Raw genomic sequence first — 26,504 nt, forward strand, 5'->3', positions numbered from 1 at the left:
TAAATTCTCCTTGTGGAGATAACACCTACGCCACAATATAATATCTCTACCTACTATGACACTTTTTCATTTTCTACTGATGAACTCGAAACCTATTTCTTTCAATAGCGTGTGAAGGGAGGATTTTTATAAATTGGGAGTTTAGGATCAGAATTTACAGCCGATAACACTTTGTTAATCATAGGGGGTTCATTGTTTAAACAAAAAAATATGTGCACTTTCCTCCGTACAGCAGAACGAACACATTCATCGCAATCCACGGTTACTTCTAACACGTGGCCTTTTTTTACCCGGTGTGGTAACACGGCCAGTACTAGAAAATTCTTTGTGGGCACTGTAAGCACTCATCACGGACACACAGGTGAACTTAGATGCTAATTTCACGATATCGTCAATTGAACTGTCATGATATGTTTCCATAAGTTTATTAAATACGTTTAAGACAATAGTCTCCTCTCCATTTTTCATAGGTTTCCCTCGGGAATGCTTTACATAACTAGCCATTAAAGCGAACTGACTCAAGGTCGTGCAATCACGCTCATGCCTTTCCTCGTGGCTGACAACTACAGATACGAGATAAATAGAGATTTCTGTGGTATCTCATATTTAAGTTGTTAACCAAAAGCTTAGAACAATAATATGATTTTCAATCAATAAAACACTTTTGTATTCAGTACCTTATACTTAAAACTTAAAACTTCCAGAAACAACTCGTATTTTTAAATTTATAATTGGACTGTTTACAAGTGGACGAAGATGGAAAGAAGTGTGAAGCAGTTGTAGTCACGTGGTTTGTTTACACTTTATTCTCTAGTTGGAAAGAGTTTAGGACTGGTCATTTGCCATGAAGTTCCTCAATGTTCTGCAATCCTTAGCAGTTGTCTTCAGTGCCACAAATAATCTATTTTGTATTATGGGATCACACAATTTTCTGTTAAATGCATTGATGCAAACTCTATTAAATATTAAATTGAAGTAGGTATTGTCATTATTGATGGTGAAGTTAATTGAGTTATAAAATCAAAATGCATCTTTTAATTGGGAACTAAGTTCAGGTATGATTGATTGTGGAACATATACTTAATACTTTGGGCTAAGCTGTTCATTTTTGTGTACATCTTGCTATGTGAGACAAAGCATTTTTCAGTTCTGGTAAAATTTAGATTTGCACACTTATTATGATTTGAAATAATGCTACTTATTTGTTTTCTTGTAAAGATGAACAGTCTCTTATCAGGAACTCATTTTTTGTAATTGCATTTGTTATAATCCAATGCTGATCTGGTTGCTGTTCTAATAGTATTTTCTTCTATAGGGGTAATCGAGGCGGTGGACGTGGTGCAGGACCCCCTCCTCATGAGTTTGGACCTCCACCTCGTGGGCCCCCTCCTGGTCACGGGCCCCCACGATTCAGAGGCCGAGGATATGGTCCAAGGGGTCCTCCATTCAGAGGTCCACCTCCTCCCCATTTTGGGGGACCCCGTGGGCCTAGGTTCCGTGGACCTCCTCCGTTTGACCCCAATTGGGGTCCAATGCCACCCCCTCCTGGAATGCATCCACATCATATGATGGGCCCACCACCAGGAATGGTAAGTGTTCCACTTTGAGTTTGTAAAATGTCCTGTTCTTTTATCTTTGATTTGCTAGGCAAAATAAATATATACGTTTGTATACTTTTTGTTACTTTAAGAATGTTCTTCAAGAGGGATAACGGATTCATGTATTTGAAATATGCATTGACAAAATCTCAAATTGGGTGCTTCGTAGATTCGTTTGGAAAAAAAAATTGGGTGTGTTGTCAACAGTGATCAAAATATGCAAGATATGAAGTAAAGGGGTTGTTAGTAGAATATCATTCTAAGTGCAGGCATTAATGGCATATGAGAAGTAAGCCGATGTAAGCGTATGCATGGTGCAGTGCTGCCCAAATACTGCCCCGTGCAAGTTAATCAGAATACGACACGTACACATTTTATTGTATTTTGTTCTAATTCACCTGACTAATATCTAATAAGTCAGTATGTCCTTTCTGTTTTATAAGTTAGGTACTTTACATGATTTGGCATAGATTCCACAAGCTTTTAAGTTCATCATTATGAAATAGCATTGTTATTTGAGATTCTATCACTAGACATCGGATTTATATGCTGTATAAATCAAATATTCACAAACGAAGATATTTTCAGAGAAATCCAACTGCTTCAGCAAGGAAAAGCAGCAGGAAGTGATCAAATTACTGGGGAGGTATTAAAGACAATGAGGTGGTACATAGTGCCTTATTTAAAATTTCTCTTTGACTATGTCATAAATAATAGTGTAATACCAAAGGAATGGAAGGAATCTATAATAATACCAATTTATAAAGGAAAGGGTGATCAAAGGAAACCAGAGAACTACAGACCAATCAGCCTGACCAGTATAGTTTGTAAAATACTGGAGAGTTTAATATCGAAGTACATCAGAGGGATATGTGATGATAAAAATTGGTTCATGAGGAGCCAGTATGGATTTAGAAAGAAATTTTCTTGTGAGGCACAACTGGTGGGATTTCAGCAGGACATATCAGATCAGTTGGATTCAGGAGGTCAGTTAGATTGCATAGCCATAGATCTTTCCAAAGCCTTTGATAGAGTGGAACATGGAATATTATTAAAGAAATTGGAGGGAATAGGATTGGACGTAAGGGTTACATGTTGGATAAAAACATTTCTAAATTCAAGGGTTCAGAAAGTCAAAGTAGGAAATAATGTATCTCAGGAAGATAAAGTTTGGAAGGGAATTGCACAGGGTAGTATAATCGGTCCGTTACTTTTCTTAATATACGCAAATGATTTAGGGAACAATATAACATCAAAAATAAGATTGTATGCAGATGACATAATTGTTTATAGGGAAATAAACAACATTGAGGATTGTTCAGAATTACAAAGGGACCTTGAAAGTATCCAAAAATGGGTTGAAGAAAATAATATGAAGGTTAATGGAGGCAAATCAACTGTTACAACTTTTACAAACAGGAGCTTTAAAACTGAATTTGAATATACTTTGGATGATGTAGTTATCCCAAAAGATGGCAAGTGCAAATACTTAGGTGTGAGATTTGAAAGTAATTTGCACTGGAAGGGTCATATTGATGACATTGTTGGGAAAGCATACAGATCGTTACATGTCATAATGAGGCTACTTAAAGGATGCAACAAAGAATTAAAAGAAAAAAGTTACTTGAGTATGGTTCGTCCATTATTGGAATATGCAAACAGTGTTTGGGATCCTCACCAAGAATACCTAATAAAAGAAATAGATAGTGTGCAGAGGAAAGCAGCAAGATTTGTAACAGGGGATTTCAGGAGAAAGAGTAGTGTATCAGAAATGTTAAAGGAACTTGGGTGGGAAACTTTAAGTAAGAGAAGGGAGAAAACTAGACTTATAGGATTATATAGAGCCTATACAGGAGAAGAAGCATGGGGAGATATCCGCGAGAGGCTTCAGTTGGAAAATAATTATATCGGCAGGACTGACCACAAATATAAAATTAGAAGGAATTTTAGCAGAAGCGATTGGGAAGGGTGTGAAGAAGTGGAACAGTTTACCAGGGGTAGTGTTTGATCCTTTTCCAAAATCTGTACAGATATTCAAGAAGAGAATAAACAGCAACAGAGAAAATAAATGAAGTGTTAGAGGGCATTCGACCAGTGCAGGTTATTGTAAATTTAAAACAATGTGTGTGAATAAATTAATTCCATCCCCTGGTCTAAGGAGTTTGGACAGCCAAAGTAGGGGACTGCCTGTAGGGGTGAAGTACAGTGGGGACTTCGAGGGCCCTGGAACCGCTACGGTAGCTGTGAAGGCCCTTCAGGAACTCTGAAAAGTGGTGGCAAAAGGGGCTCTGGTTAAGGCGCAGCAGGTCGTTATGCTACTTAGGATCCAGAACGGGTAAAAAAAAAAAAAAAAAAAGTAAAATAAATAAATGCAATGTAAATATTAATCCTATACCAGTTGTATAGTATCATTTGAAGTAATTGACTATATTTGTAAGTAGTACAGGAGATATTATAAGTAGAATTTTGTAAATAATATAAATAATATAAATTTATTAAGGATGAGCTGTGTGTTTAATAGAAAACATTGTTAGCGTAAATTGTATAATATTGTATTATAGGAAAATCTTCTTCTCTTGTTAATTTAATATTTAGTGCTTGACAATAATGTATTTTAATGTACCATTTGCCACCGAGGTATTCACCTCATTTGCAGATAAAGAGATTTTGATTTGATTTGATTTGATTTGATTTGATTTGATTTGATTTGATTTGATATATAAGCCTGAAACTCTGCTACAAAAAGTGGTGAAATATGCATTTTAATATGCACTTATTTTCATGCTATTAACCCGTTCGGTGGGCGATGCGGCGAGATCCGCGGCTACAAGTCGCTTGCTCGGCTGGGAACATGGATATATCCGCCGATTCAAACTATATTTTTTCCTGGTTGCCTGCCCGCAGAGGTTTATTTATTTTTCAGCAGTGTATTCTGGATGAGTCTGCCCTCTGATGTGAATTTTTTCAACTATGTTCTCCCAATACCCATGTGCATCCACGAGTTGCAACATTAAGAACGCAGCTTACATCCAGGCAAGAACGACCTAAAGCCTAATAACTTCGCGCTGAAGCTTCAGCTCATCGCCTAATTGTCCCTTGGATGTAATAATATTGCTGTAGAAGGGATTTCTGGAGATTATTATACTGAACAGACCTCACTGATGACATTTTAGAACTGTGACCTGATTTATTATCCCCATTCTTGAGTTCTTCCTTCACGACTGGAGTGTGTGTTTACCGCGAGGTACATATTTATTATCGTATGCATCCGTAATGCAGGCACAATTCATGATTTCCATCCAAGCTGCAGAGACCAGGGTTCTCTTCGATCCTTTTTCTTAATTTTTTTCCCCGCTAAAATGTATAAAAGGAATTCTCGACCCCCACCGTTAGAGGAAGATAATTTACGTGCCATGATAAACGAAATGTTGGAATGTAGCGGGGAGATTAGTGATCATAGTGAAGTAAGTTCTGCCGAAGAGTAATTTGTAAATGACAGGAGCTTACCTGGAATAAGTACTGCAGGCTTGAATGTACAGGGTTTGGGCCCAGCTGATACGAATTTTCAGCAGTCGCGAAAGAGACTCCAGATTCCAGTTCAAGTAGCGATCATGACAGTGACACTGGTGACAATTCTGATTACAGTGATTACTGATTACAATCCAACCAGTACTAGTTCTTCATCAACTTATTCTGAAAATGGACAAAGACGGTCCCGCATTAATCCAAAATTCCATTGTGATGTAAAGGGCGAGATTTTAGGGAAACAAAACCGAGTGATGAAATATTTTAATTACTTTTTATTACGAGATATGCCAGAACATAGCTGAACAGACAAAAGATGCCCAGCAGGAAATCGCGTATAAAACACAGTTTAGTAAGATGATACGAAGGAGTCGAGATCAAGACTGAGTCTGAACAAATAAGGACGAAATAAAGCTTCTTATTGCTATACTGTTGCCGCAGGGGATTGTACAGAAACCTAAGTTAGGACACTATATTTCTTGCAATAAATTGTTCACTACGCCTATTTTCTATGAGCTGATGATACAGAAGAGATTATTTCTTGCCGGGCTGAGTGGCGGTTGAGGCGCTGGCCGGCCTTCTGACCTGAACTTGGCAGGTTCGATTCTGGGTCAGACCGGTGGTATTTGGTGCTCAAACACGTCAGCCTCTTGTCGGTAGATTTTCTGGCATCCAAAAAACCTCCTGCGGGAGTAAATTTAGGCACCTCAGGGTCTGTGAAAACCATAAAAGTAGTTAGTGGGACGTAAAGCCAATATTATTATTATTATTATTATTATTATTATTATTATTATTATTATTATTATTATTATTATTATTCTTTCTTGCAAACCGGCCTAAGTAAGGACCACGCCAATACCACTTCACTTCCTTCTTATCATCCCTTCTTCCTGCCTCTTTCTCCACAGTGCCTTCATTCTTTCAGAATGTTGCGCTCTTCTCTCTTCAGTCCATCTTCCTGCTCTGCGCTCTTTCTTTTCTTCAACAAGAACTGTTATGTTGGAAAGTCTTTTCCTGAATTGGTCTCTATCATTACATTCTTCATCTGCAATTCCTAACCTCTTGAGTTCTTCCTTCATCTGCTTGGCATATCCCCCCTGGCTCTTCAAGTAGTATATTTTATTAAAAACTAGCTGATGTACCCATGCTTCGCTACAGAATTCTACATTGTATACAGAATTCTAGGCTAGGTAGTGTACAGTACACGTTGTGAGCAAGATTGTATTAAATTGCATAGCTCTTAACGTTACCCTAGAAACGAGACGGGGAAGTCACCAAACGTCTTTTCTCATATGAAGACTGTGTTAGGCAATTTTCATTGTAATGATGGGGCAGCTTGCCTACCATCAGTGACCACCAGGTTGGGGAGTTTTGATTATAATGGCAGACACTCTCCACCACAGCCATTATACATCCTTAGAAAGACTGTCTTAGTGGTTTTTCCAACTGAAATGAACATAGGTCATTGCAATGATGTCAGTAGGAATGGCGCGATTAAAAGCAATACTTTCATATGAAATACTCTCAAATGAAAGACCACACACTTTCTCACTTTTAACGAACAGTACTATGCTGGAATTCCAGAGCTGGAATGACCAAGTCGCAGACAGTTCTCATCTGTGAACACTCTTCGTCTTTTTTCTGCGGTGGAGGGGGGAGTGGGGAGGAAGGCGAATAGTGGAGAGTCTATGCCTTTTTACTAATCTGTTTCCGAGGAGTACCCGATGAGTCGGAAAATCTCAATTCACTACAATGGCAACGGAAAAACCTATCTGATTTGGAGGCAATTTTGTCCTCCAAGCCAGAGGAGAAAAGCCCCCTCTTCAATGCTACTTTGGTATTAAATGAATGAATTTAATAAAAGTGAACAGGAAGAAGCTTTTCTTAATAAACGGCTCTTTTCAGGGTTGACTTTTGAGTTATTTAGTGAATTGTGGTGGTATAATTGGAAATAGGCTTAAATAGTAATTCTAGACCAGGTCATACTACTGCTATAATTTGAAATAGGCTTAAATAGTAATTCTAGACCAGGTCATACTACTACTACTACTACTACTACTACTACTACTACTACTACTACTACTACTACTACTACTACTACTACTACTAAGTGAGCCTCTGCCGTAAGTGTGCATACAGCTCATTCAAAACAGCGCGTCAGAGTAGGGATCGAATAACGGGAATACTATGATGAACCAGTGTGTTACGTACCTGCAGTATCAGAAAATGTATGAACCAGAGGAAAATGAAAATGAAAACCTACAACCAGTCATTGACCGGGTCAGGGATGTAATAAATGAAGCATATATATAGGCTGTTAGTACGATGGGGTCGCCACTCCCAAAGTGATTTATTAATGACTGGTAGATGCTATGAAATGAGAATGGAGAGTGTTGGTGGAATGAAAGATGACAGGGAAAACCGGAGTACCCGGAGAAAAACATGTCCCGCCTCTGCTTTGTTCAGCACAAATCTCACATGGAGTGAGCAGGATTTGAACCAAGGTTACCAGCGGTGAGAGGCCGTCGTGCTGCCGTCTGAGCCACGGAGGCTACATGAACCAGAGGAATGGCATGCTAAAGAAGAAAGTTTTCCAACTCCCCAGCTATTTCCCGCCAATGTGTCTTTAAAAGTAGGAAAGATCACAATATGAAGATAAAGTTGGAATTCAAGAGGACAAATTGGGGCAAATATTCGTTTATAGGAAGGGGATTTAGGGATTGGAATAACTTACCAAGGGAGATGTTCAATAAATTTTCAATTTCTTTGCAATCATTTAAGAAAAGGCTAGGAAAACAACAGATAGGGAATCTGCTACCTGGGCGACTGCCCTAAATGCAGATCAGTAGTGATTGATTGAGTCGGGCTGTTATACTCGGTACGCAGTAGTAATCCCATCTATCGGAGTTGAGCGGGACCATAAGAAACGAAGAACATCAAAACAAACAATGGTCAATGTAAAGTTATTGTTGATCAGTAACAAACAATGGTCAATGTAAAGTTATTTTTGATCAGTGTTATGCGCTTTTGATATTGTAGGCCTTCTGAAATACCACTCTTATCATAGTCGGTACAGTAAAACTGAATGAAACATAAATGATCGGAAATTGTATTGAGTATAACTTTTGTTATGTAGTACTTTTTAATAGCACCAATAACATAGGTACCGATATTTAAAAATTAAATTTTAGGCGCCTTCCCCTAAACTACCATTTCATCTCGGGCGAATAAAATTATTTACAGCCTAGACTGTAGTTTCTTATTCCCCGACTCTATATAGCAGTTTTCATTAAAATATGTTAACCCATTTTCTCGTTGCTAGGCGTTGATATGGACTTAGCAACAAAACTACATATTCATTAATGTCTGTGTTATCAGAGCCGGTATGGTAAAAATGTATAAGACATAATTGATTGGAAAGTTAATTCTATATAACTTTAGTTATATAGTATTTATCGATAGGACCGCTAATAATATAAATATTCGAGAATTAAATTTAAGGCCTTCCCCTAAACTACCATTTCACTCTGCGTGAATAAAATTATTTATAGCCTAGATTGTAGCAGCTCATCCCCCGACTTTACATACCGATTTTCATTAAATTCTCTTCAGCCGTTTTCTTGTGATGCGTGTGCATACAGACAGACAGACAGAAATTACGGAAAAGTAAAAAGTACATTTTCTTGTTACTATGGACATGGCCGATACAGAAATACCATTCTTTTCAAATTCTGAGCAATGTACAGACAAAACTCTTATTTTATATATATATATAGTTTTGTTTATTTAACCTTGCTGGATCCATTCTGACCGTGTCTGTAGAATCGCAGCCGTCTTTTCCTTATTGTTGTTTCCAGGTCTTCTGTTCTTTTGTATATCTCCTTATTTGATTGTAATCTGTAGTTTCCCACTACCACCCGTGGGCCGTAAATCCTCCTTAATATTCTCCTTTCAATCTTTAGTAGTTTTTCCAGGTTTGTTAGTGTTGCTGTTTCCACCCCATACAGAATCACTGGTTTTACCACAGCGTCATAATGTCTTAGTTTGGCATTAATGGAAAGATTCCTTTTGTTGCTAATGGCTTTGGTGGCAGTGTTTAGCCCTTCCAACTTAAGTCTCCTATTTTCCATGGCCTCTTTATCCATCCCTTTGCTGCTGATAATCACTCCCAGGTATTTAAACTGCTTTGTGACCTTAACTTCGCCATATTTCGTCTTCATTGTTCCCTTTACATAATTCCTGTCCATGCTAATCATCTCTGTTTTTGTTATAGAGATTTTTAAACCTGTTTTCTCGGCTATCTCCTTTAGTTTATTTATCTGTGTTATTGCTTCCTGTTTTGTCTCAGCGAAGAGTGTCAAATCATCAGCAAAGGCAACACTTGGGTTTGACATGTTTATTTTTACTACCTATTATAGCACCTGAAGAGCCTCCGTGGCTCAGACGGCAGCGCGTCGGGCTCTCATCGCTGCATACCGTTGTTCAAATCCCGGTCACTTCATGTGAGATTTGTGCTGGACAAAGCGAAGGCGGGACAGGTTTTTCTCCGGGTACTCTGGTTTTCCGTCATCTTTCATTCCAGCAACACACTCCATTCTCATTTCATAGCATCTATCATTAATAAATCACTTCGGGAGTGGCGACCCCATCGTACTAACAGCCTATATACAGTTTATTCATTACATCCCTGACCCGGTCCATGACTGGGAAACAGGTTGTAGGTTTTCATTTTTCATTATAGCACCTGAGTCCTTATGTTTCCACAGTGTTTTCATGACCTTATCTAGAACCACGTTGAAGGGTGTTGGGGATAAGCTGTCACCCTGTCTCAGACCTGTTTTTATCTGGAAGGGTTTGCTGAACAAGCTTCTTATGAATTATTATTATTATTATTATTATTATTATTATTATTATTATTATTATTATTATTATTATTATTATTATTATTATATTTTCCTCCACAGCTTTTTACAATCTCTGACAATGAGGTGAACAATGGGCAGTTCCTCCAAAAATGTACAAGATTTGACCACCTGTTGGCAAAATTTTCGGAAGATTATATCCATGATAGCAAAGTGTCAATTGATGAGAACCATCCGTACATACCAAGAAAACGATTGCATTTTGGAATGGAATCATACAAATTATGCGAAGCTGAGACAGTTTATATAACATGATCTCTTTCCTTGTGTATCATAGTGAACAGCTGTAAAAGACATAACACTGTGAAGTATGTAAATATTACCTGTAGTGTAGTATAACATAGTCCGTGTGTGTCACTTACGAATTGTAGGTATTGCACCCGTCCACCCTCCGAGTCCCAGACTAGCGTTAATCTCAGGGGTGTCGGTTCATATTTTAAGTCATCAAAATCTTAAATGTAGAGGCATCAGTGAACACAGGGATGAACGAGGCATGCAAGAAATATAAAGTGGGGGATGCTAAATCATAAACATGAATTTAGGGACTACATGATAGGACTATGAAGTGACATTTAAATTTTATCAAGGGTATAATATCTAACTACAATAAAGAGATTATGAGAATGGTTTCCTTTGAAATTACATGCCAGAAGGAGCAGTTTATTGCGCCATCCGGCGCACTGAATTTAGATACACTTTAGAAAAACAATGATTTTACAACACATTAAATGATGTCACTTGCTTCATCGCAAGTGGTGACAATACACTTATAATGTCCATCCTGGAAAAGAAACACAAATTCGGGGTATGACTCACTAATTGATCGCGTCGGGATTGATCCAGTGTCTGTGTGAATCGATGGTCCACAAGGACGAGCCTTCTTTATGTCGAGAGCCTGAGGATAATAAAATTTATCGTCGGCTTCCCGATTCAAATTAGATTGAGTACCTCCGACAATATCTACAATTCCCGATGTCGGCAAATGGGTTGAGTAATGTTACGATGATCCAAGGAATTTGTATTTCACGGACGGATTCTATCATTTACCCAGCGGATGCCATGCCAACTAGAATTCGCCTGTACAAATATTTACGCATGATCTTAATTACTGCCGAGCTCGACCACCTGGTCTCAATAGGTCAATGTCACGATGAGATAACACGAGGCGAAGTGGGAATACCGGGTGATGACCTCCGCTCACCCCTCAAGCAAAATAAACAAACCGGGTCTAAAGGTAGTCACGAGACACCATATGATTATCATCTCCGTTCAAATTCTTATGCTGAGGAATATCGCCGTCAAGAATTTAGATTATTATTAAAATTATTCATCCACGAAATTATCCTTTGCGTCTATTTAACGTAATCATACGGATGACGTACGCGTAACTTTTAACTTGTTCCGGTCAAACATTATTATTATTATTATTATGATTATTATGATTATTATGATTATTATTATTAGTTGGTCACGTCCACAGACGTCTCAATCTACCGGTTGCGTTTCAAATATTCAGTGATCCACAAAAAATCATTATTATTATTATTATTATTATTATTATTATTATTATTATTATTATTTTGATCACTACGATTTATCACTGTCCTAACATTATTATTATTATTATTATTATCGGTTTCACATCATTAGTTATATTCCTCTTTAATAAATTTATCATCGTACCTTCATTTAACACGGTCCAACTTTGATCTGCAATACCTATTATTATTATTATTATTATTATTATTATTATTATTATTATTATTATTATTATTATTATTATTATTATCACTCGTCATTCTAAACCATCATGCCATACAATCATTTATGTGGAATCTTAACCTCTTTTCATCTTTGGGTCTGTAGTCTTACAAACGACTTTCTCCGTCTATGAGAAATAATGAAAGATAATGTGATACGAAGAAATGTAAATAAGTCAGTTGAAAACTTTGCGATTAATAATTGAATAAAGTGATGTTGAGATATGATGAGACTGGAACACAACAACATCGCCAGAGCTCTGAGCACAGTATGTAAGTGCGGTTGTAAGTACCTGCGGTCGGCCGTAAAAATGTGTAACGCGCAACATTAGTTAGTCCGTACAAAATAATGTAGTGCATAGACTGAGTTAGTACGTAAACTGAAGTAATGTGTTCCTTCCACTCGCATTTATTGATGGAGGATCTTACTGGTGGATTAGCTGATGTAATGGCTTGGAGAGGGGGGCTGGTGGATTTCTCAAATCGGCATTCGGAGTCTGAACTGGAAGTTATAATTGATACCAAATTAATCCCCTCATCTGGAACACACACCTGATTTAATATGATCTCCCAACGATCACAGATTTCGGAGATATTAAGAGATATCGCTCCACGATAATTCGCGGGTTTCGTAGCGTCTCTCACGGCGTGGTCATCCTTCGGCCAATAACATTCGAGCCTCCCTGTTTCCAGGAAATTCAGTCTTCAATTTATTTAATTTGAAGTTTATTATTTATTATTCTTCTACGCCTGACATATAAAAAGTTCCTTAATTTGATTCATATAATTGCAATAATTGATTAGTGATTTCGAAAATAATTGACACTTTATTTCATATCTTTCAAGATGGTACTCCTGGCTGGCCAAATGAATTTTGTGATTGGACTAGAGCAAGCAGTTCATTTTAATTTTCCTTTGCAACAACTTGACAACACATGCCCTGAGGTTGTGGTCATTCCCATTCTCCAATTCCGAGAATACGTGACATCACGGAAAGTTACTGCTTAACACAAATATATCTTCGCAGCGCTAATGTTCCAACCTTTTCATTGTTTCCTGGCTCACCTTTCTTTTCTTGTACAAAACATATTTGTGTACATCCGTATCTTCTAGTTGGTGAATTAATAGGCCCCTTACTGAGAACAGCACTCTAGCCATTGTGACAGGCTAATCCTCACGGCTCCACTATGTCGCGTACTCGGCTCGTATTTCCACATTACCTAGGCCTGAATATTGTCAACCAATTTTCTTCATTTCAATATGCGTACCATATTCTACTTCGGATATCAAATCATGATTAAATTACGACCCCTATCACTTGGGTTCAGTATATACTGTAAACTTGATCCCTCAAAATCGCTAACCAACATAACAGAAAATTTTGTGAGTATTTTCATTTATTCCATTGTAAATCTTTTATGTACATGTAAACTTTACATATACAGAAACATTTATTTCCAGGTAGAGATTGTTAGTAACCTGCCTAAAATATTCAGGTAAATGTTACCGTATAAACAAAAACCAGAGCTTTGCTATTAGGAAGAAGCAACCTCGATATCACAGTGTGAAAGCACTAGTACGGTTCTTGCACAAAGTATTGAAAAGTTAAATAAGAGGATTTTTCAACAATTAAATGCATTATATTTAGGTAAATATTTCTCTTAGGGCCCTTCAATAGTTCATTTTAGTCTGATTGTTTTTAATCAAGTAATTAAATATTTTCTTCAATGAGGGAAATCGCTCCCCACCTGGGAGTGAGCCGATGTGTACCAAGCTCCTCTCTTAAGGGGTTCAACACTTATATGAAATGAAAACTTAACATTCCTCTACTAGAGTCAGTGGCCGCATGAGACCAATGTATCACCACAATTTCAACACAATGTTATGACTACAATTTTGGCCCAAGGTGACTAAAAGGTACATTTCTGTAATAAGGTGCACCATTTTATACTCAATAGTAAAAAAAAGAAAGAATGGCCTGGATGGAAATTATTTTACTGCATATGTAGCACTTAAGGTGTTAAACCAGCACATCCCACGAAACATCTTGAGGTTCAAGTCGCAAGGGCAGTCACTTTGATCCAGGAAGGGTGGACTTTTCATCGTGTTGCTGTGGATCTCAATGTCTCCCCATCAGTTATTCAGCGCTTGTTGAATCACTACAATGAGACAGGCCAGTTCACAAGGAGGGTTGGACAAGGTCGTGGATGCATGACACCCCCACAGGATGATCGATATCTGACCATCTATGTGTTGCGGCGTCGTTCAGCAACTGCCAGAGAACTGCAACAAGACTTCAAGAGGGTCACTGGAGTCACGGTGTCTGACCAGACAGTAAGGAACAAGTTAAGAGAAGTGTCCTTACGACCCAGATGTCAACGCAGCAACATCGTGCAGCTCGCCTGCTGTTTGCTCGTACCCACGTCAACTAGCTAGCAACTTTGCCAATGGAGACCTGCGTTGTTCACAGACGAGTCCATATTTCCCCTGTCACAGCGTGATGGACGTCAACGTGTATGGAGCCGTCGTGGTGAGCAGTACATGCCAAATATTGTCCAGAAAGGCACCCGATTCGGACGAGGTTTTGTGATGGTGTGGGGTGGCATCAGTATTGATGGCCGTACAGATCTAGTAGTCGTCCGTGGTAATCCTGCCGCTGCGGGGAACATCGAGCAGATACTGCTGCAGCATGTGTTGGTTGCTGCATACGGTGTTGGCCCTGAATTCATACTCATTTACGACAATGCCAGGGCTCATGTAGCCCGCACCCCAGGGAGTCCCGACATTAATCCCATCAAACATATGCGAGATAGGCTTGACAGAAGGGTTCGTATGCGTCAACGCTAAAGAAAAAAGGTTTAGTTGGTTATGTACCTGGGTGTGAGGTATTGTTTTATGGAGCATGGCATATGTTCAAAAACATGTTCCCCTAATTTTTTTGAATTATGTAGTTTTTGTGTACAATTAACATGCTTTTCTTATGTTTCAGATTAGGCTTATGCTTATGCATTAGGTAAGATGGCAAGAAAAACAACTTTCAGCTATCAGTGGCTGGATTCAGCCCTTAATCCAGAGTTTGTAGATTGGCTCAGTGATGTACTGGGCAATAAATTTGAAGCCTACTGTAATGTGTGCAGAAATAAGTTCAAACTCAGCAGTATGGGGTGCCAGGCAATTGATTTACATAGAACTGGACCAAGACACACTCAGCTTCAGAATATTGAATAAAGACAGCCATTATTGTCATAATGTTTTGTCAAACCTAGTACTAGCTCAACAGAATTAAGAAGTGTAGCTACTAGACCGTGTGTTATTTCAACAGAAACGGTAAAGACTGAGACAGGGTTAGAAAGTGGAAAGGTGGTACACTGTGCAACTTCTTATTTTAATGAAGATGAAGTAGCCAAAGCAGAAATTTTATGGGTTTTAAAAGTTGTTGCTAGTAAATACAAGAGTAGTTCACGTGCAGATATTCGTGTTACATTTAACCTTATGTTCCCAGATAGTACAACTGCATCACAATTCACCTTTGGTGAATGTAAGTGTTCCTACATGATTAATCACGGTATAGCATCACATTTCAGTGAGTTATTAACAAACAATTTGAAAACTTGTTAGGGCTATGTAGTTTCTTTTGATAAGTCACTCAATAAGGTAACACAAGGACAAGTGGATCTCATTGTCAGATTTTTTTGATATCAACACTTATAAAGTGTTTTCTAGATATTGGAACTGTGTTTTTCTGGGTCGTGCTACTGCCCAAGATCTGCTGCAGAAATTTAATCATGGACTGAAACCTCTTCAAAGATAAAACTTATTGCAGGTCTCAATCGATGTGCCTATTGTGAACTTAAGCTTCCTCAGGAAGCTTGAAGTGGAAATGAAGACAGAAAATCCTGATGGGAGAAAATTATTGAACCTGGGAGTGTGTGGTTTGCATGTCATCAATGGAGCTGTTAAAACAGGTTTAATGGCTGTAAATTGGGAGCTTAACTCATTTCTGCATAACATGTATTATTTATTCAAAGACTCACCAGTTAATGTTGGATTTAGTACGAAAAACGTACTTAAAGAACTTAAATTGTCAGAGAGAAAAATTCTTGGTTTTAAACATGAATGTCAGAAAATATTAATGGCAGTTATGACAAAACTGTTGGATAAGAATCCTTTAAAGTATAGATTAGTGGAAGGTGTTAAGAGTTTGAACCCACATGATATATCAGCAACCAATTCTTGGTCAGACCCGAATGGAATATGTCTTAGAAGTGTTGCATGAAGCTAACAGAATAACTGAAAATGTGGCCGATAGGGCTAAAGCACAATACATTTCTCTGTTGTGAATCAAAGGAAGCTGTGGAAACAAAATTCAAAGAATATATCTCAATATCTGATGATAGTATGGGTTTAGACATTTTCTTTGCTGACATTTTAGCAGAAAACAAACAGTATAGTGATCTTTGACAAGTACTAAAGCTTTGTTTTATACTGTCTTATGGAAATGCTGCAGTGGAGAGTGGCTTTTCTATAAATAAATCAATGTTGGTAGAAAACATGCGTAAGGAGTCAGTTATTGCACACAGACAAGTGTAGGATTCCATTTTGTACTATGGAGGTGTCGTATATGTACCAATTAATCATAGAACGTTGTTAATGGTGAGATATGCTCATAAGAAATACCAGGATTACTTGGAGAAAACACGCCTGAAGGTCAAAGAATTGGACACACAAAAACAAGCTGAGAAACAGAGAATAAGTGATGAAATAAGGAAGTTGGAGGACTTAAAAAGTTAAAAGAATGCAGTCACAAGAATGTGTAGCCAGAATTGAAATTAAATACGCCTACTTGAAACCAGAAAAAAATGGTGTGTAATTTTGTTGTTGTGCTGCAGTTTTTTACATTATTAACAACATTGTGTGTTCGTTAGTAATTTTAATAGTAATACTTTCATTATTCATGTATAAATAAAATGTATTAACATTTATTATTATTATTATTATTATTATTATTATTATTATTATTATTATTATTATTATTATTATTATTAAATTATATGTAGCCTACTTTAATGTTCAAAATGTTGTATTTCCTAGTAATACATATCATGTATAGGTATGTGTTGGACAGCTAATAGGAGTGGATGAGGCTGTTAAAAATTGCACAAATGCCAAACTTTTGTCAGGGAAATGTCAGGGAAATTAGTTTGACTTTCTGGCTGTTAATGTCAGAGGAGTTCCCTGACTATTCTAAGACACGAATATTGATCTTGCTGAAGAATTTCTTCACTTTCTTTGAAGTATGGCAAGGAGCCAAATGTTGCGAATAATTCAGTTGCCATCTGGGAACCTCGCCTGCAGCTACCAACAACTTTCCTTTCCAGTATTTGTATGTACTGGTCAGATTTCATCATCTCGTCGACTGGTACTAAGGGTCCCGGTCCTTCATACAAAAAAAAAAAAACCACACAACACCTCCAAAACATCTTCATGCGGTGTTTTACAGTCTATTGCAAACGTGCTGACGTTGTTGGCTCATTCTTCGGACGGTGCCCATATTGAACCCTCTGCCCCTGCACATCATAATGACTTGTTTTAGAAAAATATACTTTCTTCCATTGTTCTATTGTCCAGTCCTGATGACCATGTGCCTATAAGAGATGTTTTCTGCACATTTCTCCTATAAGAAGGTGTTTTCTTCCTAGATTTGTGGGCTTTTCTTCTAGTTGCTAGAAATCTATGGCAATCATTAGAAACATGTAGATTCACTCCCCTTGTGATTGAAGTCCACAGCAGTGAGCCTGGGGATTGATTTGCTTCTACTCGGAAGAGCACATTCATCAGTTGGCGTTGTTTTCTTTTTCCTGCCACATTTTCCCGTTTTCCTTGGTAAAATTCAGCCGGTTTGTTTGTGTCGTTGAATTGATCTACTTATAGTTCCTACACTGACACCAAACTTAGTTTGTTATAATGGAAGCCATTTTTCTTCAGTTACGACTTAGTTAACTTATAACTGAGATTCTTCAGTTTGTCGAAACTAAATTCAGTATAACATAAGTTTAGAAAATACCTGAAAAAGAAAATATTTATTAACGGACTCTACCTGAAAAAGTTCCATTAATTAAAATTAAAATCGTCGTTGATTTCCACTCAGAATGTAGTGCACAGCGAGGCATCTGGTCATGAACGAGAGTACTACTTACAGTAGACCAACAGTCGTGTATTGTCAAGTTCAGAATGTTATTGTGAGATAAGTCTTCCTCGTGGACAGATGTGTTTTCTCTTCTGAAGGCACTGTGCAATGTTTACTGTTATGTAAAGAATTTCTCTTTGTTTCCTTTGACATAGAAAAATCTCAAAAGATTACCATGTCAATTACTACAGGCCATAAAAGCATCAACCCAACTACAAGAATGACATCTCCTCTAATCCATATCTTAAGGATAGCAAATCAACCTTTACTTTCCAATATTAGGAGAACCAGACAATTTTACCCCTGCTAATCCTCTAGTTACTCCTGTACATATTCAACCAAAATTATATTTCATTTTTGCTTATGCCATTTTATGATCAATCCCCTATACGCTAAGGAGGTGTAATCGCCCCAGTTATGTCAATTGCAATTCTACTAATTCTTTCATTTACAGCCAACAACAAATTCTAAGGAATTCATTTTTACCCTATTAATCAAATCCTATTCCAATCCATAGTATCAGTAGTTGTACTTCTAACATGAATTAGTGCACAACTAGCAGAAAATCCATGTACCATCACTGGTTAAATTCTCACTGTTACTTTACATCCTATACTACATCTTGAATCCTATTACCTTCTACATTTCAGACAACCTAGTAAATTAGGCTTATGAAAGCACATGTTTTGAAAACATAATATAAATCTTCTATTTACTTTACTAAATTAAATACACTAAATAAGTAGAGACAATATACCAGTAAATAACCTCATCCCTAGAAAAGCAATAGGAAATTTTGACGATAATGACAAATAAACCCTTCACACTAAATACATTAACTTATCGTACCAAAATTGCAGTAAAGGTCCACAAACTCAAATAAATATGAAAACTTAACTAAGTCAACTTAAAAAATAAATAAATCGTGAAACCATCCCTCCCAGGAAAATCATACAAAACACTATTCTCATAAATGAAATTCTAGCATACTCAGCCAAAAAAATGAAAGCAAATCCAAGTCTTCTGTATTCCACATTAAAACCTGAAACCAGCTCAGATTCACCTTCCGCAAAATTAAAGGTTGTCTGATTAGTTTCAAGTAACAAAGAAAATCGTACTAATATAAGAAGAAAGGTCAAAAACATGAATCCCACATAACCTTGAAAACTTATAAATCTCATGAGACATTGCTAACTTTTATACAAATCCTGTTCATAGTCCCCATATTACAGAAATGCATATTTATTATTATTTTTTTGTAATTTTTGTAAGCATTTTATTTTTAGGTAATTTTCTTGCTTTTCGTGTTATTATGTCATTATATGGAATTTACAGTATTTTGTACGTTTTGAGTCAATTTCTCACATATTTAATGGTATATGATGCATTTATTGCATATGGTACTGGATATTAATGGAACTGAAAGTGAGGATGAATACGATGAGAATCTTCATAACTTTGTTCAACCCTTCTTTCTTGGAATATTCACATTCTGGGAGACACACCTGTGTTTGCAACTAATCCGGAAGTGATGTTGAAATCGAGGGGGTTTGAAGACAGACAACAGTAGGCCCAGTAATGTTAGTCTGGTGAAGTACCTCAGTGCAACCACATGTGTGCTAAGTGGATTTGTGGTATCGGCCGCGATTGTTTTTCGAATGTATTTATAATACTGAAGTTAAAGCCATCTAGGGCTGTTTAATTCGAACAAATAATTTGGGAATTTGGCGAGGATATTTTACCACCGTTCATGAAATTCTCTTCTGCAAAATATGTGAAGTGAAAGTGGCAGGAGATAGGAGATTTACCGTTCAGCAACATATTGGTCAAGAGAAGAAAGTTTCTCAGCTGTTACTTGCACAGTCATCCTCCGATGGCGGCAATTCCTCTGTGTTTTGTAAAGACTTGTGCGAAGCTTTGGTTTCTTCGAACATTCCACTCTGGAAATTGAACAATATCATGAATGTCCCACTCCAGTCCAGGTGTGGTTAACAAACTTCCTCTACTCCTTTCTGTCCTTCCAGTTTTCCTGCTCCATTATTTCTGCCACATCCAATCCAGCTTCTCTAATGTCCTTCCAGATCTGATCCATCCACCTTCTTCTCGGTCTTCCGACTGGTCTCATTCCTTTAATTCTCTTTCCGATTCCCTTCTTGCCACCCGTTCCTTTCCCATTCTTTTTACATGTCCGAACCACCTCAGCCTTGCTTTCTGTATCTTCTGTACTAACAGGTCTTTATTTAGCTCCTCTCTGATTTTAATATTTTGAATTCTATCTCTTCTTGTTTTTTTAACTGATGTTCTTAAAAATTTCATTTCTGCTGCTTGGTTCTTACTATCTTGTCTCTTATTAGTTACCAGTGTGTCTAGTCTCTGTTACAATTGGTATTAAATACTGTTTATATGATAATTTCGTTCTCTTGGGTACTTCGTCATCCCATAAAAGTTCTCTGACTTGATGATAAAATGTTGTACCTTTACTTAGTCTGTTATTAATTTCAGGGTTGATTTCATTAATTCCGTCAATAAAGCTACCCAGATATGTAAACTGTTCTACATTCTCTAACTATTCTCCATCTCTGTTCACTTGGCTTCTCTTTTTCTCTTTTCCACAGTGCATGACTACAGTTTTCATTTTACTTATTACCATTCCAAACTCCTGCAGATTTTCATTCGAAACGTCCAGTCTCTTTTGTACTTCCTTTTCTCCCCTTCCCCAAATTACCACATCTGCAAATACCAAAGCATTCACTTCATCACTACTGATACTCTGTTTTACACGTTTTATGATTTTATCCATCAATATAATAAACAATAATGGTGACAATGCACTTCCTTGCTTGAGACTTTTTTTTGTATAAAATGTTTCCGAGTCACCACTCCCTACTTGTACACTGCTTTTACTCTCATGACACAACATTTTTATCTTGTTAATTAATGATTTTGGTACATTCCATTTCAGGAGGCATTCCCATACATGTTTTCTCTTAACTGTATCATAAACTTTTTCCAAATCCAAAAACACGAAGATGATTTCCTTGTTCTTTTCTAGATGTTTTTCTATTATCGTTCACACTGTAAATATCAAGTCTATTGTTGATCTATTCAGTCTAAAGCCATATTGTTCCTCCTCTAACTGTGTTTTAATTATATCCCTCAGTCTTTTGTCTAGGACTTTCTCCATTATTTTTAGCTCATGTGATAATTTCACATTTCTTATTTCCTGTTTTGAACAATGGTACAATGCTTCCTTGTTGCAAATCTTCAGGTATCCTTTCATCCTTCCTTATGGCATTGAAGGCTTGGTATAGCAACTGTAGTCCAGTGTTTCCTACTGCCTTAATCATATCAGCATTGAATTTGTCTTTTCCACTTGCTTTACCTTTGGTCATTGCTTTCACTGCCCTTTCAAGTTCCAACCATGTTATCGGGTTCTCTTCTTTTTCTCCGTCTATTATTTCCATTTTCTTATCTCCTTCTTCCTCCGAGCAGTCATCCTCATTATAAAGTTTTTTCAAAATACTTTGCCATCACCTTCTGAAGACCCTTTTTGTCATGTACTATGGATCCATCTTCTCTTCCTAATGCCTTGATTTTTTCTTGATTTATTCTTTTAGATTTTATTACTCTTGTGTAATAGTTTCTGAATTCCTCGACTATCTTTCTCAATTATGTTGGGAAACTCTCCCCAACATTTCTCCTTTTCTTCCTTGATACTCCTCTTTACTTGTAGTTTCAATCTTCTGTATTCCACATGTAACCTTTTTTATCTTATTCTTATCCCTCTGATATGTTTTTTGCTTTTCCTTATCCATTTTTCTCTTCACCTTGTTCCTTTCTTTTTATTTCTTTATTTCGTCTGTCCACCACCATGTCTCCTTTCCCTTAACTTTTGCTTTTGTTTTCCTGCATACCTCAGTTGCTGCTTCCGCAAATGTCTGTCTTAAATTGTCCCACTCTTCTTCTCCCCTTCGTATTTCCATGTCAGGCAACTTCCTTTTTATTCCAATCTTGGAATGCCATTCTTTTATCCTCTTCCAATTCCCAAATCCTGATCTTTGGTTTCTTCTTCAGTACAATTTTAGGGATTTTTACTTGTTTTAATTCCACAATTAATAATCTATGATCACCTTCCATACTTTCACTGGGGATTATCTTCATATTAATGGCGTGTCTTCCCCATTCTCGGTCTGTTATAACAAAATTGATGAGTGTTCCATACTGTCTATCCCAACTGTATCGGCTGATATTATGGCTATTCCTCTTCATAAACCATGTGTTCTTTATTATCAGGTTATTTCTGATACAAAAGTCCAACAGTTTCTCTCCATCTTCATTTCTATCACCATACCCATGTGGGCCCAAAACATTCTCATATCCTATTCTATCAGTTCCCACATGAGCATTCAGATCACCCATTATCATGATCCCATCTCCGTCCGACTCGTTGGCTGAATGGTCAGCGTACTGGTCATCGGTTCAGAGGGTCCCGGGTTCAATTCCCGGCCAGGTTGGGGATTTTAACCCTAATTGGTTAATTCCAGTGGCTCGCTGGCTGGGTGTTTGTGCTGTCCGCAGCATCCCTGCAACTCACACACAACACAAAACACTATCCTCCACCACAATAACACGTAGTTACTTACAAATGGCAGATGCCGCCCACCTTCAACGGAGGGTCTGCCTTACAAGGGGTGCACCTGGCTAGAAATAGCCACACGAAAAAAAAAAAATCTCATCTCCGATAATCTTTTTCTTCCACACTACATCCTGTCTGTGGAGCATACACCTGTACTGTCTTCAGTAGTTCCTTGTTTACATGTATGTGCATTATTATAATTCTTTAATTTACGTACTCAACTTCAGCTATTTGTTCAACATTCTGAATCACTATAAATCCCATTTCATTTCTTTGCTCTTTACTGTTACCTATACAGTACAAGCACCTTTCTTAGTTTCTTCATTCCTTTCCCTTTCCATTTTACTTCACTTAATCCCAGGATGTTGAGTTTTTGTCACTCCATTAAAGTCAATCAATTCATTTTCCTTCCCATTTATTGTTAAAATATTTACCGTTCCAAATTGGGTTTTGTTCTCTATTGTAACACTTGCACGAACATCAGGATTACCATCATCCTGTGCAACTGTAGCCAGAGACTTGTCAATTCCATTTCCATTTTTAAACTTGTATCAGAGGCTTGTATTAGAGTTGAAAGCAAATATCTGCTGACCTGAGGATTTTCTTTCGGGGTTTACTCCCTTAGCCTTTGAAGATCCTTCTTCTCCACAAGGCAGTGGTTTCCTCTTCTAAGTTTCCCCGTAAAGGATGGGTTGCTTCATCCATCATCCTCGCCATTCCGAAAGTCTCCTTCTCTGCCTAAGATGCTGTTAAGGTCTTCACCCGTAACCCTCGGCATGGGTTCCACGTTATACCCCGTGAGACGGGGTCCCTGCCTGAAGTTAACTCTCCTTCACACTGGCCTACTGATGTGGAGGATACCCACCTCCACAACGTGGATGTGCCAGACAAGAATTACTCAAGGGAAGGATAGGGAAGGTGACCCTATCTCCCTTGAGCTGTGTTAATGGTTGTGTACGATGCCACAACCATTGGCTGAACAATATTAAACTGAGAGATTTCTTAGAAAGGTATACAGGCTATGTACGAGGGTAATCCCAAAAATAAGGTCTCCCATTTTTTTATAAATACAGAACGTTTGTGTGGCTGTTGGTCACAATATTGTGAAGAGTGTTTCCTGCGCTCGCATATAAACATGCGCATGCCGTGCTGAGGCAGTCAGTCTTGGCTTGGTAGCTATTGAGAATGGAGCTTCTGTTGGATGGTACCGCCAAGTGCGAAGTGCGCACAGTTATTGAGTTTTTGAACGCAAAAGGTACTGAACTGATTGAAATCAATCGCCAATTGACGGAAGTGTATGGTGAGTCGTGCATGGATGTCAAAGATGTTCGTAAGTGGTGTAGAGAGTTTGCAGCCGGTCGGACTGAAATTCACGACGAACGAACAACGGAGCGGGAGACTGTCGATTTCCGTCGAGACAGTCGTGAAAGTTGAGCAAATCATGCGTGAAGATCGGTGGATCACCCAGGATGATCTCTGCACTTTGGTTCCTGAGGTTTCCCTAAGCGCCGCTCACAACTTCCTGAATACCATGGTGGCGAGCTGGTATGACACGGGCATACAAAAACTGTAACAGTGTCTACAAAAATGCGTCGACCGAAATTGTGATTATGTAGAAAAATAGCTAAATGTTCAAGGTGTAAAATGATATAAACCATTATAGAAATAAACAGGTCTGTGTGTTTATAAAAATACAGGAGACCTTATTTTTGGGATTACCTTTGTAATTCCGGATGAGTCTACTCTGAGAAAGAACTATGTATCCCAATGCTATAACGACATAGAGAAGAACTCTGCAGAAACAAAATATTTGTTTCAGTCAATGAAACCAGTGATGTAGAGGGCCGTTACATTGCCAATGTTATCGTGGGTACATTAGAAGTATGATGCGTATGATGCCACAACCAATGGCTGAACAATATTAAACCGAGAGATTTCTTAGAAAGGTATACAGGCCATGTACGAGGGTAATCCCAAAAATAAGGTCTCCTGTTTTTTATAAATACAGAATTCTGTTCATGTGGCTGTTGGTCACAATATTGTGAAGTGCGTTTCATGCGCTCGCATATAAACGTGCACACATTGCACTGAGGCACTCATTCTTGGCTTGGCAGCCGTTGATAATGGAGCTCCCGTTGGCTGTTACCGCGAAGTGCGCACTTCCCTGAAGTTGACAAGCTGGAAGAATATTTTTGCTCACGACCAAAGTTTTGCAATTCTACAATATGTTGCCTCTTCGATAAATCAGTGGGACTACTATGGTCTGAGAGTGTAAGGTATGATGATGTTCTGCTCTTTGTGAATGATGCAGCGTCTTACATAGTTAAAGTTGCCAATGCAATCAAAGCATTTTACTAAAAAATGGTACATGTAACCTACCTAGCTCACGCTTTTCAGAGTGGCCGAAAAAGTCAGATCAAATTTCCCTGAAGTTGACACGCTTGTGTTCCTAACTAACGAGGTCTTTACTAAGGCTCCATCATGCAGAGAACTTTTCAGATTCCAAACACCCGACGTTCCGTTACCACCGCAGTCTTGCATCACATGGTGGGGTACGTGGATCGATGCCTGTATTTACTATTGTGACCACTAGCAGACAGTGAAGCATGTAATAGATTCTTTTGACGTACAAGATGCCAAGACCATTCAGATGGCTCAGTAATTGTTTTCGGATACACAAATGGAGGGAAAAGTAGTGTGCATCAAAGCAAATTTCAGTTCCTTGTCGTCAATTATTACACGTCTTCAGGAGAGAGGTTTGGCTAAAAAAACAAATGTTCAATTTAGTCGGGAAAGCCACAGACAAATTAAAATGCACTCGTGGAGATTCTGGTGTGGCAGTGTCAGACAAACTGAAACGTGTTCTTGACAAGGACTCGGGTATTAATGTTTTGCGCTTCATTTCTCGGATATTGGCGGGTGAAGATTTCAGCATTACATCCAGTGATTTAGTGCACTTCAGGTATACTCCAATAGCACCCGTATACATTGAAAGGAGCTTTTCATAGTACAAAAACATGCTGGTTGACAATCGTCGTCCTTTTTCCTATGAGAATCTACTAAGGGTCACGAGTCGTCTGCTGTAATGCGGAGTGTGGTAAGCCTGTATAGCCTGTCATTTATTTTATGTGCACAGTTTTATTACCTCTAATGTGATTAAAAATTTGAGTACCTAACAGCGAAATTCTCTCTTTTTTATTCTTCAGATATTGCAGCCTTAAAGTTCCACGTACCATAAAGTGTTATTTTCCTTGAAGAAAAGAACACAGAACTTGGAGTGCCGAGTAATAGACTGAAATAATAACCAGTATTTATGTGCAAATAATTTGTATTTGTCAAGTAATAGTTCAATTATATTAGGTACCTATTAAAATCATTTCAAAATATAATGATGTAGTCTGTTTGCATTTTTTGTGTGACGGAATTATTTCAGTTCCATTCGATTTTAGGTCATTTTTTAAGTTTTTGGGTCATTTTAGGGATATTTGTGGTCATTTTATAGATCATTTTTTAAACATTTGTAGGTCATCAAAATCCAGGCCCCGGTAATTAGTTATGTATCAATGTAATTCTCTTACTGGTTAAGTGTAAGACGGGGACAGCAACCTCTAACTTTGCCAGGATAAATAAATAATCTGAAGTGAAACCTCGTTAGTGCATTCTTCATTAAAACGTTTTTCTGCTTAACACGTCGTAAATTCAAAGTCCCGATACTCATCATATTAAATTTATACAAAGTTATCTCTCTTATGGCGTTTCAAATTTTCGCTATTACCGCTTAGTACGATCACATTTTTCCCAGCCCTGAAAATGTTATTTGTCATCCCTTGTGAAAGAAATTTGATTTCATGGGTAAGAGCCGCCGCCACAGTTGCG

General features: G+C 37.8%; 1 protein-coding gene across 3 annotated transcripts in view; it reads left to right on the top strand.

Moving 5' to 3' along the window:
* Positions 1-26,504, top strand: part of LOC136857127 (transcription elongation regulator 1) — a 513,780-nt gene that overhangs the window by 73,880 nt on the left and 413,396 nt on the right. For all 3 annotated transcript variants that reach the window (XM_067135534.2, XM_067135536.2, XM_067135535.2), the window contains exon 2: positions 1,316-1,589. In XM_067135534.2, coding sequence (XP_066991635.2) covers positions 1,316-1,589 — 274 coding nt within the window. The remainder of the gene's footprint in view (positions 1-1,315; positions 1,590-26,504) is intronic.

The sequence above is a fragment of the Anabrus simplex genome, chromosome 1 (assembly GCF_040414725.1).
Source record: "Anabrus simplex isolate iqAnaSimp1 chromosome 1, ASM4041472v1, whole genome shotgun sequence".
Taxonomy (NCBI): domain Eukaryota; kingdom Metazoa; phylum Arthropoda; class Insecta; order Orthoptera; family Tettigoniidae; genus Anabrus; species Anabrus simplex.